This window comes from Poecilia formosa, unplaced genomic scaffold, assembly GCF_000485575.1.
Source record: "Poecilia formosa unplaced genomic scaffold, Poecilia_formosa-5.1.2 Scaffold130, whole genome shotgun sequence".
NCBI lineage: Eukaryota > Metazoa > Chordata > Actinopteri > Cyprinodontiformes > Poeciliidae > Poecilia > Poecilia formosa.
Window position 1 is genome coordinate 1,430,567 of NW_006800069.1, and position 15,655 is coordinate 1,446,221.

The window sequence follows — 15,655 nt, forward strand, 5'->3', positions numbered from 1 at the left end:
CCCGCACAGAGTCTTCAGGACATCCTGAGAGGGCAACTGGCACTCTCACACATGAGCACCAACCTTAAAAAAAAATGTGGGGAAAAGTGGGGCATACCCACTCCAGTAAAGACGTGCTCTTACGAGACAGTTGTAGAGACGTAGGCCATTCTTTTCTCCTTTTTTCCCCCCATCTCGATAAGAGAATAACTTGCAGATTTTTATCCTGACAGACCGTTTTTTTGGGGGGGGGTTTTATCCATTAGCTGGCAAAGAAATGGAGGCTCTGGCCTGCTGTATCACATTAAGACAGGAAATGGTTCAGGATGGATCCGTAAGCTAAACATCGAGACTCTCATGAGAACCGAGAACCAAAACATGTTTAGGTATTGAAAAGTGCTATTGTGAAGAAAAGCCAAACGGAAAAAAAATCTGTTCATGAAATCTTTCATGCAGCAGAAGCTCCAAAGCAAAGACATGAAGGACAATTACAGCGCACCAAACTGTAAACGAATAATCCCCAAAAACCTCCTGAAGACGGATCGTGTCTTTTGTTTTGTCCTCTCCCATGTCTGAATAGATGCTTTTGTTTTCTACTGTTCCTGTGACTGATGCATATCTCTGCCTCCAAAACAAGTTTGTTTTACAACATTTCCAGAGAAACTAGCTTCGAATTTGTTTGACAATGTCGACGAATTACACAGAAACGTCAACACGGCATGGCTGGGGAAACACACGGCCTGTTGGAAAATTCTTCAACAATTCTGGGGCGATTACCTTGATTTAGTGTTTTTCCTGCAGAAGGAGCAGCCTGTTTACCAGCATCGAGAGCAGACTGTATACATACCATTATAAAGCAACTTGCTACATTTGAGGGGGTTAACAAAAGCTACATTGTAAAAAGTGAAAAATGTAAATAAAAAAACTCAAACTGCACAAAAAAAAAAAAATGCTGTGGGGGGTAAAGTTCATCAGAGCTGCTATGGATGAAGGCATAGTTTTAGCTTACCTGGATTCAAATTCACTGTAGGAATGTTATGTTATTTCATTTAAGGCAGTGAAATGTTTATTTTAATTTTTTTAGAAAAAGAATGACTATTTATAAACATTGTTAATGTATTTCTAATATTGCATTAAAAAGGCCTAAGTACTTAAATGGAAAATCTGCAAAATGTGCAGATTCTTTTGAACGAACTAATCGCCAGAATAATCAATTAATCGTCAGAATAATCGATAGAACGATGGATAACTAAAGTAACTGTTCGTTGCAGCCCTAGTTATCATAATGTTAATGTCCCCAATATCACAATCTCAAAGGACTGTTCATGTGTAGTATTTCATAAGATATTATATTCCATGCAGTTCCTCCATGGCAATAAAATATTGGGCCGCTGGGATCAATTCGCCTTGCCCTCGATGCCAACACTTGACTCACATTTTTAGTGACTGAGAACTTAAAGCTGGAAAAGAGCAGTGGAGGCGCAGTGAGGAAGTGAGGAAACTCAGGAAAGTGTGGGTGAATAATAATCGACGTCCACTTGGCAATATTCAGCAGGAGTATCACAATTACAAGCCTTCAGATTGCAGATTGTAGACTTGAACCTGGAGTAGACTTGAACTGAAGCAAAAGTTTCTGCAACGAATGAACTCAGGAGGCCTGAACTAGTGCTGCACCGATTGCAGTTTTCTGGCCGATCACTGATTACCAATCTTTTAAAAAGCCTAACCTGCCAATTCCAATACCAATATTTTCTAAAATATTGCTCAATATAGCAAAAAAGTTGTTGAGTAGGCAACAGTGAGGTAACAATTGTTAATTGTAAATGACATAACTTGTTGGGCCGATCTGTCAGTTGAACCTTTCTCACCGGAGAGCAAAAGAAGACAGTGGTTGACTCTTAGACCTTTGCCAAGCTAGATAAGATCAGCTTTTTATATGTGAAGCCAATCAGTGAAGATTGGCTTCACATATAAAAATCGGCAGATCACCGATCTCCCAAAATGAAGGAAATCGGCGCCAATAAATTGGTGTAGCCCGTCTCCATGTCTACAAAGGCTCAACGCCCTCAAACATGCTAGCTTGGTGTTTGATTGGTTTGTCTGAATGAGTGCCGTCTGTTTTCTGGCGATCACATAAATAGATGCCCATTTCTCCTAGGTAATAAGACAGGTTATCAATTACCAAATTAGAATGGACTCACTGAAGAGATGATTGAAATAAAAGCAAGTTTTTGAAAAAAAATAGAGAAAAAAAATGTAATTTAGAAATTTTATTTTCAAGCTATGTCGCCCAGCCTTAGAATGGAAAAAGTGGAATTGGGGAAATAATACAGATTTTGTAGGACGCCAACTATGTGTGACCTGGTATTCACCATAAACCGATCTGGTGAATTTCACAAGATTAGGTCAGAAATTAACATCAACATTAAGATAATTGAGTTTCAAATCTGACAAAATGTAATGTTTGTTACTGGTTTCTCAATTGCTGACTGTATGATGTTTTTATGACTTTATTTTTGTGTTTTCATGATGTAAAGTACTTTGAACTGCCTTGTTTCTCAGACTTGATTGACTGATTGATAATGTTCAAGTCAGAATCATCTCTTTCCAGTATTGGAAAACAGATTTTATCCTCCCGTGCATATTGATTCCTTCTTCACACACACCTGTGCCAGTCAGAAATGATGGCATTCAGCAGCAGTCCATTACCGAGACAGTGTGACTGATGTCCTCAACACACACACACACACACACACACACACACACACACACACACACACGCCTTTACTGGAGCTTGTCTGTTGTTCTCTATCCATTAAGCACCTGAAACCCTTCTCTGAACCGTATTTGCTCGTTGTCAAGCACTCAATTGCCTTCTGAGTGGAACAGACTAATGAACCAATGGACACAAAACAGCCATGATGTTTTGTGTCCACCAGCACAGTCTGATGTTTATCTCCTGCAACAGTCTCTCTCCCCTTCCACCAAACCCTCCAGTCACATTTTCCCAGGGGCCGTGTTACTGTGTGCCATTCGGTGTGCGCGCGCGGGCGTTTCCAAAAGACTGAGCCAGGCTTTCCATTCCCTGCTGTGGTGAATTCTAAAACGTACACCGGCCAACGTTTACACCACCACAGCAGCTGCTGCCACAGGTCCTCCATAAAGTGTGCGGGATGCAGCGGAGGTAAAAGGCAGCCCAGGCCACCCCCAGCAGAACACACACTGCAATAATTACTTGCAGCAATTCAAAGACACATTTCTTGTTTGCAGTGGCTCAACGCCCGCAGAGACTGAACCACCTCAAGAGGCAAGGAGGATACTTTGGCCGTCCTCTACTTTTAGAACAAGATGGAGTCATGTCCTAAAACTTCCCCCATACAGCTTTGGAACACGACACCATTTGTCATCCCGCATGGCTATAAAGTAAAGGACAGTGTATGCACCCCACTCACTAAAGTAATCCAAGAGCCACGTGAAAAGCAAAGATATTTTAAGAATGCCCCCATCAGATAACCAGCATCTTTCATTGCTAGGATTCCCACATCCTACAGACTCCCTCTAACCCCATTCCACCAAACCCCCCCTCACATCATTCCTGCCCCAGGCCATGTCTTCTGTGAAGTGGTTCTAGCCGTCTGTCAACACTTTGGGGGTTTTGCCTGGAATTGAAAGGAGAATCATGGACAGGAACAACGTCCCTTTTTGTCTGGGGACTCCCATGTAAACTACTTTTAAGAATCACCACAATTCAATCAATAAATAAACCGACATGTAAATGCTGAAAGGTGTACAACAAATACATATTGCATTTTGTTTTACAAAAGCATAAAAATTAACTTTTTTTGTTTAATTTCTGTGCACTGTAATATATCATGTACTTATCCATCAAAGTAATCAAAGTTAAACGTTAGCATCTGCTTGACCTGTCACAATGACCTTTTCAGTTATTTCATGGTGCATTGGAGCACAAGAATCAAACTTAAGAAATAAAACACTTCAAACTCTGATATTTAACATCAGGTTTTAACTTCAAATTGTTATTGAACAAATTTCAGATTTATGACCTGCACAAAATGTACTCAATAATATATGCATCTTTAAATATGTGTAAAACATATAATAAAACATGTTGCACTGTCAGTTAAACCGGTGCACAAACTGAAGAAGTGCAGTCAATCACGACTCCCCCGTTTGTCCAACCTGTTTGCGAATAGTTAAATTCAACAGAACCAACAGTAACAAAAGTCCTTGGATGAAAGTCATAACATTCATGCATTTTTGCAGCAGTATCCCTGTTTTAAAATTCCATTACAGTGAGACGCGGAGGCAATGTTGGCAAACTGAAGTTGTGTATGAAGAATGTTTTTTTTTGTTTGTTTGTTTGTTTTTTTAAAAGAACATTTGTGTTGTTAGCTTACTTTAGTGATGATGAGCGGCTCGCCATGCTCCAGTCCTCCTTTCAGTGTAAACCCCCAAGGCGCGCCCCCGTTCAGCTGGACCTGGATGTGGTGGAAGGAGACGAGCTGCTCCACGGTCTCCATGCCGCTCCGTACCGAGGCTTCTCTCTGCCGGTGGTTAACAGCCCAGCGGCGCCGGTAGCGGTCCCTCTGGCCTCTCCATCACCGCTCAAGCATCAACAACGAATGGATGGTGGGAAAACGGGAGTGAGTGAACCCGAATAGGGGGAGGGCAAAAACTTTTTTTCGCCTTGTGTAAAGTTATTGGCAATGTTGCCAGCTACATCCGGTCGGTCTGTTCGTAAAACAAGGGCACTTTGGCATAATTTCGTCACAACAGACCAACTGGGCATAGTACTAGAGCCTACTTTAAAAATATCTTGGGTCAAATATTTGGCTAAAGGAGTTTATTTTTTCTAAAAATAGAGCAAAACAACTGTTTTATTTTTGAGACTGAGACGAATATTTCCGGTTTCATTTCTGCACTGGCGACCCAGCCGAAAACTTTGGGAAAACTTTTACCCCAGCACCTTTCCCAAGCGAGGAAAGTGACTCCTCCCACAACTGCAAACGCGCGCTGTGATTGAAAGAACGGACAACCAATGGCAGAGCTCCATCAGAGAAGACTATCCAATAGAATAACTGATAGGAAATCAAGCGGAAAATTTAAAGCGACGGTACAAAGATATGAAAAAAAACAAGGAAATCTGTGTAGTTTTACAGTTAGGTATTGTCTATTCTTGTTTATTTCAGATATGTAAAAAAATAAAATAAAAATTTACACACTTGTATAAACAACAGAAAATTTTATTTCAGACATTTTTGTTACAATAATACAGATTTATTGCGATTTTAGGCAAGAATTGCACATTTAAAGGCAAAGATGACCACATGAACATTTTTTTTAATTTATATAAAAATGAATATATATCACTTTTAAGGCCCTATAGAAAGGGCTTTATTCAAAGGTGTGTAAATCAGGTCTGTATTGAGGTTTCTAGGAGGGAATTGAGACAATTTCAAGTAAAACTGGAAAAAGAAATGAAAACATAACATTGAACCAAAGCCTCAATTTCTACTACATTATCTAGTGGGAACATATTCCTGCTATTTTAAAGTTACTGGTTGTTGGATTTAGATTGGAAAATACCTGATTTTTTTTTTTTTCTTAAATCAATAAGGAAGAAGGCCAAAGTTGTCTGTTTATTATGAGCCGTCTGATGTCTTCACAGTAATCTGGTTTCCGGTTTAACTAAACCTAACACCATTTCAATTCATTATATTCCAAATCATTCTAATTATGATCCAATATATTCCAATTCCAAAAATCTCCAAATAAATAGGCCAATTTATTTTAAAAAGGGGTTCCCTCCAAAAACAGGCAAAGATAAAAAAAAAAGACAAAGATGAAATGTTTGTACTGTGTACATGTATGCAAAATTTCAAAGCAGTCACATCATACTTCAGAATTCAATTTCTTAAAGAGGTCAAACTTTAACTCTAAAGCACAAGAGTAAGCTTTAGAGTCATCCAACTCCTCGTTGCAGGACACAGAAGTATTTGTTGACCAGCGATACCGCTCACGAGAATGGAAGCGCTTCAGAAAAAATCTTTAACGTTTTAACAATCAAATTAAAACATAGTTTTTTCAATTTGGGGATGTTTCTTAGTTCCAAAGACAACTGACTGATTAGGGAGTGAGAAGCTTCAGCTGGTGAATTCCAGTAGTATGTATTTATTTATTTATTTATTTTCAGCTCAGACAGCGCCGTTTCGGGCACATCGACCTTTGATGCCCTCAGTCATTGTAAATCTCTTCCTCCCTGAGTATACCCGTCTTTACCACTTGCTGCCTTAAGTTTTCCCACAGTCACTCTGCAGACTGGGACTAGAGATAATCACTGTTGTGGAATGTCACCGCATTAAAGTGCCAATTGACTCAACGTGTGTGTATGTGTGGTGGGCTAGGGTGGGGGTTACTCTCTTTTGCTATTTTAAGGCAAACGAGAAGTAAAGACGACATCAAACAGAATCAAACAGGAAGGGAGGAATGTTTGAACAAGTCCAGACATCTCACCTTTTAATTCGGACTGTGGGGAGTTTGTTGTTGGTTACATTCTTCGATTATTATTTTTGCTGTTGTTTGGTTTTGTTATCAGAAACTAAACAGTAACGACAGGAACTTTTTTTTTGAGACATCTAATCATACCGCACACATACAAACAACTAGAATGCCATAAAGCAGTAGGATTACCATAAATATGAATTGCAAATAACATTCAAAAGATTGATTCAAAAGAAAAGGTCCATCCTCTTTTGGACATAATTCTACAAAACACAGATTTAATCTGTAGATGTAAACCTCTCCAGTTTGAGTTACTCAGAATATTGTGCAGTCTACCATCTCCAGGTTGGCATCTTAGAAGTCTACTCTTTACCAAATAATAAGCCATTTTTGCCCTCAATCCAACTAAATAAATCTCCTTTTACAGCTGCTAAAATCAAATTATTTTTCTTTAAAATAAGGCAACTTTGAATTTTTGACACCTATTTACTATGGGACATTAGCTGTAATAAAAAAAACCCCAACACAATTGTATTTCTATTTTTACATTTTAAGATGAAAAAAAGCTACAATTTTACACAAAGATGATGAATAAATCTTTTTATGTGACGTTGATTATTATGGGGGAGGGAAACTAATGATAAGAAAACATATTAAAATATTACAAGTACTCTTAGCTATATATATATATATATATATATATATATATATATATATATATATATATATATATATATATATATATATATATATATACTGCATTTACTAATATATCTACATGTAGAAACATGAGTTTATTCTTTATCAGTTTTAGCCAAGAATCATTGCGAAAGCTCCAAGGAGCCTGCAGGTTGCAGATCCATGCATGATGACAATAATGAAGATTATTCTGCCCCCTAGTGGTGTTAAAGTTATGCAAGTACAAAGTATGCTGAGAAACTTGATCTACTCTTTAATTTCAATTAGGTCTGGATTTTGTCAAGGCTGTTGGTCTGTTGGGTTTCTGCTGTTCACTTGTTTTGTAAGCTTGTTTTGGGCCATTACACAAATCAGTTCTATCATACAACTTCATATTTAAACAGCAACAGAGTCCACTCCTTTTGGTAAAGAAAAAGACATCAAACTATGTCTCTTTTTAAGAAGAGGCACAAAATATCAAAACTTATCAACGCTATTAAATCTATGTTACAAAGTATATTGATTCTGAAACCCTTAATATGTTTTCTGCTATTATATTTAGGAAATAATACAGCAGGCATATGAAAATGTAGATGTTTCTAAACATGTTCTGCCAGCTACTCCATGTCAGGTGAATTAAGCTGCTTAGAAACAAATATAAACTGGAGCAATGCTGAAATATAGGTGTAAATGCAAACATATTCTACACTGACACTAGGTCATAGAGGAAATGACCATGTCAAGTTATTATGTTATTCAGTGATATAAATTGTGATTTTTTTTTTACACACCCTGCTTTAGCTAGCACACAGTGTGATAAGTTGTGTATTTTTATTAGTTTCTTGGTTCTAAACAGGAACTGTCATTGTGTCCTACAGCAAATACCGAATGCAGTGATGGATTTTAACAACAAAGCATAATCCTCTATTGAGGATTAGTATTACAAGAAAATCTCTGTAAGCAGAAAAACATATCAACTACCAAAGAAGTAAGCATTGATGTCTTATAGTGGTCACATGCTAATTGTTTGCATAGGGTTGATTCTGGACTTAGCTGGTTGAACTGTGCAACGGTTCAAATATCCAAATTGGTCACAGATGTGTTTAGTTTGAACTGATTTGTATTAAATCATTTGAGAACCAGACAAGATCTACTGAGGGCTCCAAACTGGTGTTGCTGCTATGGGAAGACGTGTGTCAACCTATCTAGTTTTCATGCAAAAAAGTTTATTGTGCATTTCGTAGGGTAAAAAAAATCAACATGGTTGGGTCTTTCTGTGTCTCGTTCCAATCCACGTAATGTTTTCCCAAAAGTGCCTCAGAATGTGGGAGTTTTACAATTTTTTACGCACCTTTACGCAACACTCACGTGGCTTCCCTGCGTTCTCGTTGGCTCATCGCTCCCCTCCGAGTGGTTAATTGGGATCGCCCATCAATTGGTGCAGGAAGTGAAGTGAAAACGTCCAACATGGCCAGCCGTCAGGTGCGCCAGTAAGTCACGCCCACGGCCGTGCGGAGGATGGTTGCCGACTATAGCCTCGTTGGTGGAGCTCGCTAGCACCAGAGGTTGTATTCACGAACAATGAGGGCGACCCGCGCAAAGCACGGCTTCCTGCGTGTCTGCGTCCTGACCTGCTTCATCTACCTGTTATGTTCCACCTGCACTGGAGTCCTCACCGGGCGGAAGATGGCCTCCGGCCAGCTCGCGCCGAGGCGCAGCCGACGGAGTCACCGAGGCGCGCACCACCGGCCGCTGACGGACGAGCAGAAGGCCGATCAGAACTTGCAGTTCATGCTCAGTTTGTACCGGAGCGCAGCCGAGCCAGACGGCAGACCCAAGCAGCACCGGAAGTTCGGCTCCAACACAGTGCGCCTTCTGAGACCCGCGGAGTCCTCGGTCCATTACCTGCCCGCTTCAGGAGGTGAAGGAACAAACAGTTTGTCCATTTTTTTAAGCAAAGCTGTACTATTCATGGTTGGATTGGAAAAATCTGGAGCCAAAAATAATTCAAGTTTAATATCTAGGTACAAAGTCTATCATAAGTTTTCGAACCTTTTTTTTTCAATTTATGAGGAAAATGTATCCTGATTGTCACTTTATAAAAGTAACCCCATCCCCCACCAAAAAAACGGCTATAACTTTGAAGCAGCTGGGCCAGGAGGCTCAAAATGCATCTAAACCAAATGTTGAAGTCTTGAAAGGGTAGTAGTTCAGTTTATCAATCCAAAAAGTAGGAAAAATTTCTTCAACTTTTTTATGAATGGAAAAATTGAAGGATATCATGGCTATGAATTCAATTTGTTCTCAAAAGTGAACTTTTAAGGTTTTGAAATTGGAACTATTAACAGAACAGTCAAAGCAGTTGGAATTTCATGCAAAGCAGGTTTCTTCCCAAACCTAACCACATTCAGCATGGCTGTGTTACATCGTAGCACAACAATTTAAAAAATAAATTGTACTTTTGAGAATTTGCTTCAAACTAAATATTTGATATCAAAAGTTATGTCCAACTTAATGCAGTGGAAATATTTCTACAGGGTCTGAGTACAAAATAAAGAGGATTGTATCTTGCCCACTTGTCAATGGCAGTTAGCTCAACTCCTATCCATATCAACTAGCTTGCACTACTGGTTTTTGAATTTGGATTGATTGTATTGGTTGATGTTTCCATCTTCAGTCTATTTCATCAGTCTATTTGACCAACCCTGGGTATCTGAAGGCAGCCTGTATCACCAGTGGTCTCACCATTAACTGCTAATTCCATCTATTGTTGTACTGAAATAAGTTTATTGGCTAATTCAAAGTAACTCTGTCTTTATGTTCATGGGTCAGTGGAATGAGATCCAAAAAACCCTAAAAAAATTACAAGACAAATCCAGAACAGATTCAATCAAGTTCAGTGATGATCTGAATTCAGCATTGGTTGAATCCTTTGTGAAAAAGATTCAACCAACCTTAGTGTTCAAGTGATGTTGGACACTAAAATCAGTTTTAAGTCTTGTTTTAAACTTCATCTTCAGACTTTGGCTACAGGTGAAAATGCAATTGTTGATCAGTTGGAGGATGAATCCTGTCTTGGTTGGACAGTCACCCCTTCCGGTCCTCTTCTTTGAGTCCTCTTCTTCAGCCCTGTAGGTTTTATAGATGTAAAACGACTTCCTTTGTACCCTTTTTATCCACTTTGCACTGCTTGCTCTTTTGCATTCATACAGATAAGCAGCAAAAATCAAGAACATTTTTGAAAGCCCTTTAGAAAGTGTGGAAAAACTGTGGCTAAAGCTTCCTTTAACAGACAAGGATCTGCATACATTTTTTCCTTATTCTAGAACACTGATTGCTGAATCTAGATCAAAGGCCCAAATAAGAGAATCGATCCTGAAGTTCTAATTTGAGGCTGATTTTGTTCTTGTATAAAGAAAAGAAAATTAAATTTTTCTCAATTTCTCTCAGATCTCACCTATACCTTCACTGTACAATACAAAGTGGACACGCTGCCCTCAGAGCAGCTTGTCAGAGCTTCATTTGTCCACCTGCGCACCTCCTCCACACCCTCGGGCACCACCCAAGCTGTAGAGCCGCCCCTCTGCAGGGCTCAGATCACCTCACTGGGCGCCAGCAGCCTGGTCACCTTGGAGCCCCACCAGCGTTGGACGGAGACGGACATCACGGCACATGTCAGTGCTCACATCTCGCAGGAAAAGGATCAAGGTGAGCAAGGACACCTCACCCTCATCGCCCAGTATTGGTGTGCAGAGCCTGCTGACGGGGACGCCAGTCCCTCGTGGTGGTGGACTCCTCTTTGGGGTAGAAGGGGCTTGAGCGGCGAACCTCAGCTGGAAGTCCCCTCTCTTCTTCTGTATTTGGAGGAAGAGAGGGAGGTAAAGGAGTGGATGGGGGACTTGCTTGGGGCAGAAGGGGAAAACCTAATGAGGCAAGTCGGGTGGTGGGAGCAGCCTACGATTCGCCGCCGGCGTAGCTCCAAAGAGGTCAAAGATTCTTCTCTGGATGAGCTGAAAGACGCTCTCGCCTCCTCCTTGTCTTCCTCCACCTCCTCTACAGCATCCATCTTTTCCGACATCTCAAACTTCAAACGCAAAACTGAAGTCCCAAAGAACCGCTGTAAGCTCCACTCCTTCAACCTGGCGTTCAACGAACTCGGCTTGGGTCATTACTTCATTGCTCCCCGGGCCTACAATCCCAGATACTGCCAAGGGGACTGCCCAAGGGTGCTCCACTATGGCTACCACTCGCCCAACCACGCCATCATCCAGACACTCATCAAAGAGCTGGGAGTGGGGGACGTCCCTCCACCGTCTTGCGTTCCCTATAAGTACATGCCCATGAGCGTATTGGTTGTCTACAAGAAGAAGGTGGACTACAGGGAGCTGGAGGACATGGTGGCTGAGTCTTGTACGTGTCGTTAAAGACTCGAGGCAGTGCCCAATGACTCAGTTGCTCAGCACTAACGCATTGACCCAGGAAGAGTTGAATAGGGCTTAGTGTGATTAGTTCAAGACTGAAAGCAGGAAGTTTCCGATCACTGTTAAAGCACTTTAAAGGCAGTTTCTGTGTGTGAGTTTACTTTTTTTTGTCCGGTGTCATTTTAAATCTGATCTGTGCCTCACAACAGGGCTCAAGCGGACCGAAAAATATTTTTGTATGAAAAGAAAGCTCTGGATGATGTGGCACCACTGATGAAGGCCAGTTTCCTCTGTTATACTATATTACCAAAGATAAAGTGGGGTGGGGGGTATTTTAATGGACAAGGCATCAGCCATGTTGGACGTACCTACTCAGGGGGTTGCAGGGTTACATTGTTGCTGTCGACAAACTGAACTTTTTGCTGTTTTGGATGTATTTATGAAAAGAATCTCCTGAAGAAAACTTTATGCTGCCACTGGGATGTCCCAGAGGGCACCAACTGAATATGATGAGGAGGTATGACGGCGTTGGATGTTAAAAGGACGGGAGAAGAGAGTGCAATTTTTATTATGAGTGAAAGTGATTAATAAAATAAAAAGCATATTTTCTAAAGCCTTATCTCTGTGTGTTGTCCAAAACCAAAAGTTTCATTTGTATGGTTTAAAAGCCCCTTTCTTTGAAATGTATGTCAGGATGTCCTTACTAAGTCATCAACTTTGGGATCAACAATTTTATCCTAAAAGAATGACTCTCAGAAAATTTGAATTCTCTCAGATATTTCTCGTTTGTTCTTTAATAGAAAGGTACTTGGAGATGGGATGCTACAACTCAATTGACTTGCATTAAATGCTCTGTTAAAAGTATGGAAATGATGGCTCCCACTTGTTTCAGGTGACCAATTTTATTTCAGATTGTCATTGGAGACATTGATATATCTGCACTCAATTATTTTAAAAATGAATGGTTTATTCAATTCAAAAGTATTTTACTACTCCCAGAGGGAATTTTTTAAGTTTTAACTCATATTTTCTTCAGAGTTGTAGATGCCAAAAGCTGTGGGCAGATTATCTCCAGTAATGCTATATTGGCATATTGGAGAAGCTTCTGACTGAAGACTCTGTTTTGTAACAATCATGAAGACGATCAGTTGTCTGTTATATTGATTTTTTGCTTTTTTTAAAATGAATATTTCTTTTTTTTTTTTTTTAAAGTGACTTTATCTTCCTGTAGGACCTAGATGTGCAGTTCTAAACAAAACTTTAAATTTAATGGGTTTTTTGTTTTTTCCAAACAAGCTTCAAGCTGGGGTAATGGGTTTGGTTTTACCAGACTAGTTCAGGCTGTTGGTGAATTTTAACATTTTTTAAATTATATTTCAGGCAGTAATCCAAGTTGAGTCTAACAAGTTAAATTTAACTTGGCAGTCCAAAAGATGTGGCTGCTTAGAGAGCTTTTTTTTTTTCTGTCAGTACAAACATTTTTTTAAATCATTCGAATAAAATTTCATTTCATTTCATTTCTTTGCTCCAATTATCTTTGAGTATGCAAATCTGTTTAATCTTAAGCATGTAGGTGTGACCCCTTAATTTAAAAAAACAGAAGTGGGAGAATTATATAAGGGACACATATTTTGGATGAACCTGAAGGTGGGGCAGGTTCACCCAAAGACTGGGTGGCTCATTGTTTTTCAAGCCAACGGGGTAGAACATATTAAACTATACCCAAAGATGGTACTCTCTCACAATTATCTTAAAACCCAACCACATATAAGAACTAAGTTTATTCTGAGAGGAAACCAAAATACACTTCCAAAAATGAAGATGCAGTACCACAGTACACCCACCAGATTGTGCCCTTCTGTCAGAAAACTGCACAGGAACAAGCGTGCAGCATTTAGTTTCCGAGAAGGCAAATTAATTTAAAATTACATACTTCAAATGACCCAGATATTCTCCAGAAAAGCTTAGGTTGCGTCTTGAGTGTCTGTTTTGTACAAGCTGATCTCGCTCTCCCGTCTTCCTGACCTCTGTATCAGGAAAAGCCTTTTAGGAATGACACGTAACATTCACATGAAGGGCAGAAAAGGTTAACTGGTTACAAATAGTCAAATACATCACATGTTTAGATCTAGAAAGGGAACATTCAGAAGATAACCCATTGACACAGCAATCGACATAAAGGAGAAGAGAGTAAACAGGAGAAAGAATGCTTCTTGTGGTTACGTTGGTCACACAAGATAGAAGGATGAATCATCTCAAATTACAGTCACAGATTTATTTGATAGAGATAAATTCAATATGCCTGGAACTGCCTGGAAGCTACAGCAAATTTTTCAACCTCACTACTGTTTTTTTCTCCACCACAAAATCTTAAATTTGATCTTTTAACTATTTTTTTTTTTCATATCAAACAATACCCAGCAAGAAAATTATTCATAGGTATAGGATATTGGTTTATGCTGCAGAAAATGTGCAGGATTGGTCTTTTAGCAGCACTGAAACGTGAAGCTAAGTAGGGCACAAAAATATCAGTCACCACTGTTTGCCAACCTCCCTGCACTGACGGGTATCCACCTTAAAGGCCACATCTACAGTTTGTGGTTTCACAAACACACATTGGGGTCACCCTCACGAGTGGAATTAGACACGTAAAAATCACGGGCCTCGGTCATGGTCATCTGCAGCCTGTTTTCAAGTCACTATGTGAAACATGTTCAATTCCTCCTCACCAACATTTCCACCAAGAAACTGTTTGCCTTTTTTCTAGGGTCAGTCCTGATCTGTTCGGACGGGTGTACAGTTCAGAAACTACAGGGACACACACACACACACACACACAAGTCTGCATGTTCCTTTAAATGTTTCTCTAGAAGGTGCCAACAAGAGAAGCAAACAGACAGTCTGAGTCAGAAAACCAGCGATGACAAAAAGAGCAGCCTCGTCTATTCTGGGTAGTTAATGGAGAAATGAAGTATTTGTTCATCCAAATGTAAGAGGTGATGAAATAAGTCAACAAGGGAGACTTTGTGCTTATACAGTCACTTTTTAGACGCATTCTGAGAATAAATGACAATGTTCGGTGTAATGTTTTTATTGTTTTATGCCTGTCAGACAAAGGAGTATTGATAGTAATCGCCAGTTTATCTTAGGGGGAGAGGGATAATTGACGTTCCCGAACAAAAGGATTTAACATCTGAGAGGGATCCCATCAAGCTGTTGACTCCTTCATGGTGCCAAATGGAAATCTGCTTTCACACCTCAGTCTTTTTTGCTGATGGGGAAATCTCAACACAAGCAACCATTGTTCTGGGTTGGTCTTTTGGATGTATTGGGTTTTTTCATCACTTTATATTTGGAACACAAAAGAAAATGCTGCTAAAGGAAGTCACTAAGTTACCGTAATATTATAGGAAATTCACACAAAAATTAGACTACAATGCAAAAAAAAAAAAAAACGTTAATCACAACCAGATCTGACAGGTAGATGAAGCCTATTCTGACCCGGTCAAGCAAAATGTTCTAAGGCTCGTTCTTAAATCATGCTATGTGAAGAGTCATCATGTGGTTACCATAAACCAATCAGAGGCAGAGTTGGGATAACATAGGAGAAACTTCCAATTTGACAGCCAATGTAAAGAAACAAATCAACACTACTTTAAAAATTTAAGGTTGCAAAATGCATTTCAATAATTGAAGACAGGATGACACTCAAGGTTTGAAGCTGGAGTATGTAACTTTTTTAAACTATGCTTTTTGCATATTTGTTAAAATTGTCACTATTACAGTATGAGACGGGTAATTAAAAAATGATTTAAGCTCTGTTGCGTCATCCCTGCGGTCCTTCTGCTGTTTGAAGAAATACACCAGAAACAACCAATCAGAGCCAGGAGGAGGGACTTAGTGCTGTCAATCAGGCTTATACACATGCTGTTCACAGCTTCCCCCTTGCTCTCTGTTAGGCCAGAGCAAGTTCACCACGTTAAGCACATACACGAGCTTGATTGGCTGTTTCTTACCGAGCGGTGTATTTCTTCAGGAGGCCATCGGAGCACAGA

At 39.7% G+C, this 15,655-nt stretch overlaps 2 protein-coding genes across 2 annotated transcripts in view; one reads left to right on the forward strand and one right to left on the reverse strand.

Annotated features, from left to right (window-relative positions):
• The window catches only part of shroom4 (shroom family member 4), a 69,123-nt gene extending 64,473 nt beyond the window's left edge, over positions 1–4,650 (reverse strand). Inside the window, exon 1 of the mRNA XM_007561742.2 lies at positions 4,398–4,650. Coding sequence (XP_007561804.1) covers positions 4,398–4,520 — 123 coding nt within the window. The 5' untranslated portion in view covers positions 4,521–4,650. The remainder of the gene's footprint in view (positions 1–4,397) is intronic.
• A 3,723-nt stretch (positions 4,651–8,373) lies between these two features.
• On the forward strand, positions 8,374–12,218 carry bmp15 (bone morphogenetic protein 15). Its single transcript, XM_007561744.2, has 2 exons — positions 8,374–9,100; positions 10,630–12,218. Exons 1-2 carry the CDS (start codon positions 8,761–8,763, stop codon positions 11,601–11,603), a joined length of 1,314 nt encoding a protein of 437 aa, XP_007561806.1. The 5' UTR covers positions 8,374–8,760; the 3' UTR covers positions 11,604–12,218.
• Positions 12,219–15,655: the final 3,437 nt, after the last annotated feature.

Bases quoted from the DNA above. Each gene is read 5' to 3' on its own strand.
- bmp15 (XM_007561744.2), top strand. From the start codon at position 8,761: ATGAGGGCGACCCGCGCAAAGCACGGCTTCCTGCGTGTCTGCGTCCTG. The intron at 9,101-10,629 runs GTGAAGGAACAA...AATTTCTCTCAG, and splicing joins TTACCTGCCCGCTTCAGGAG to ATCTCACCTATACCTTCACT.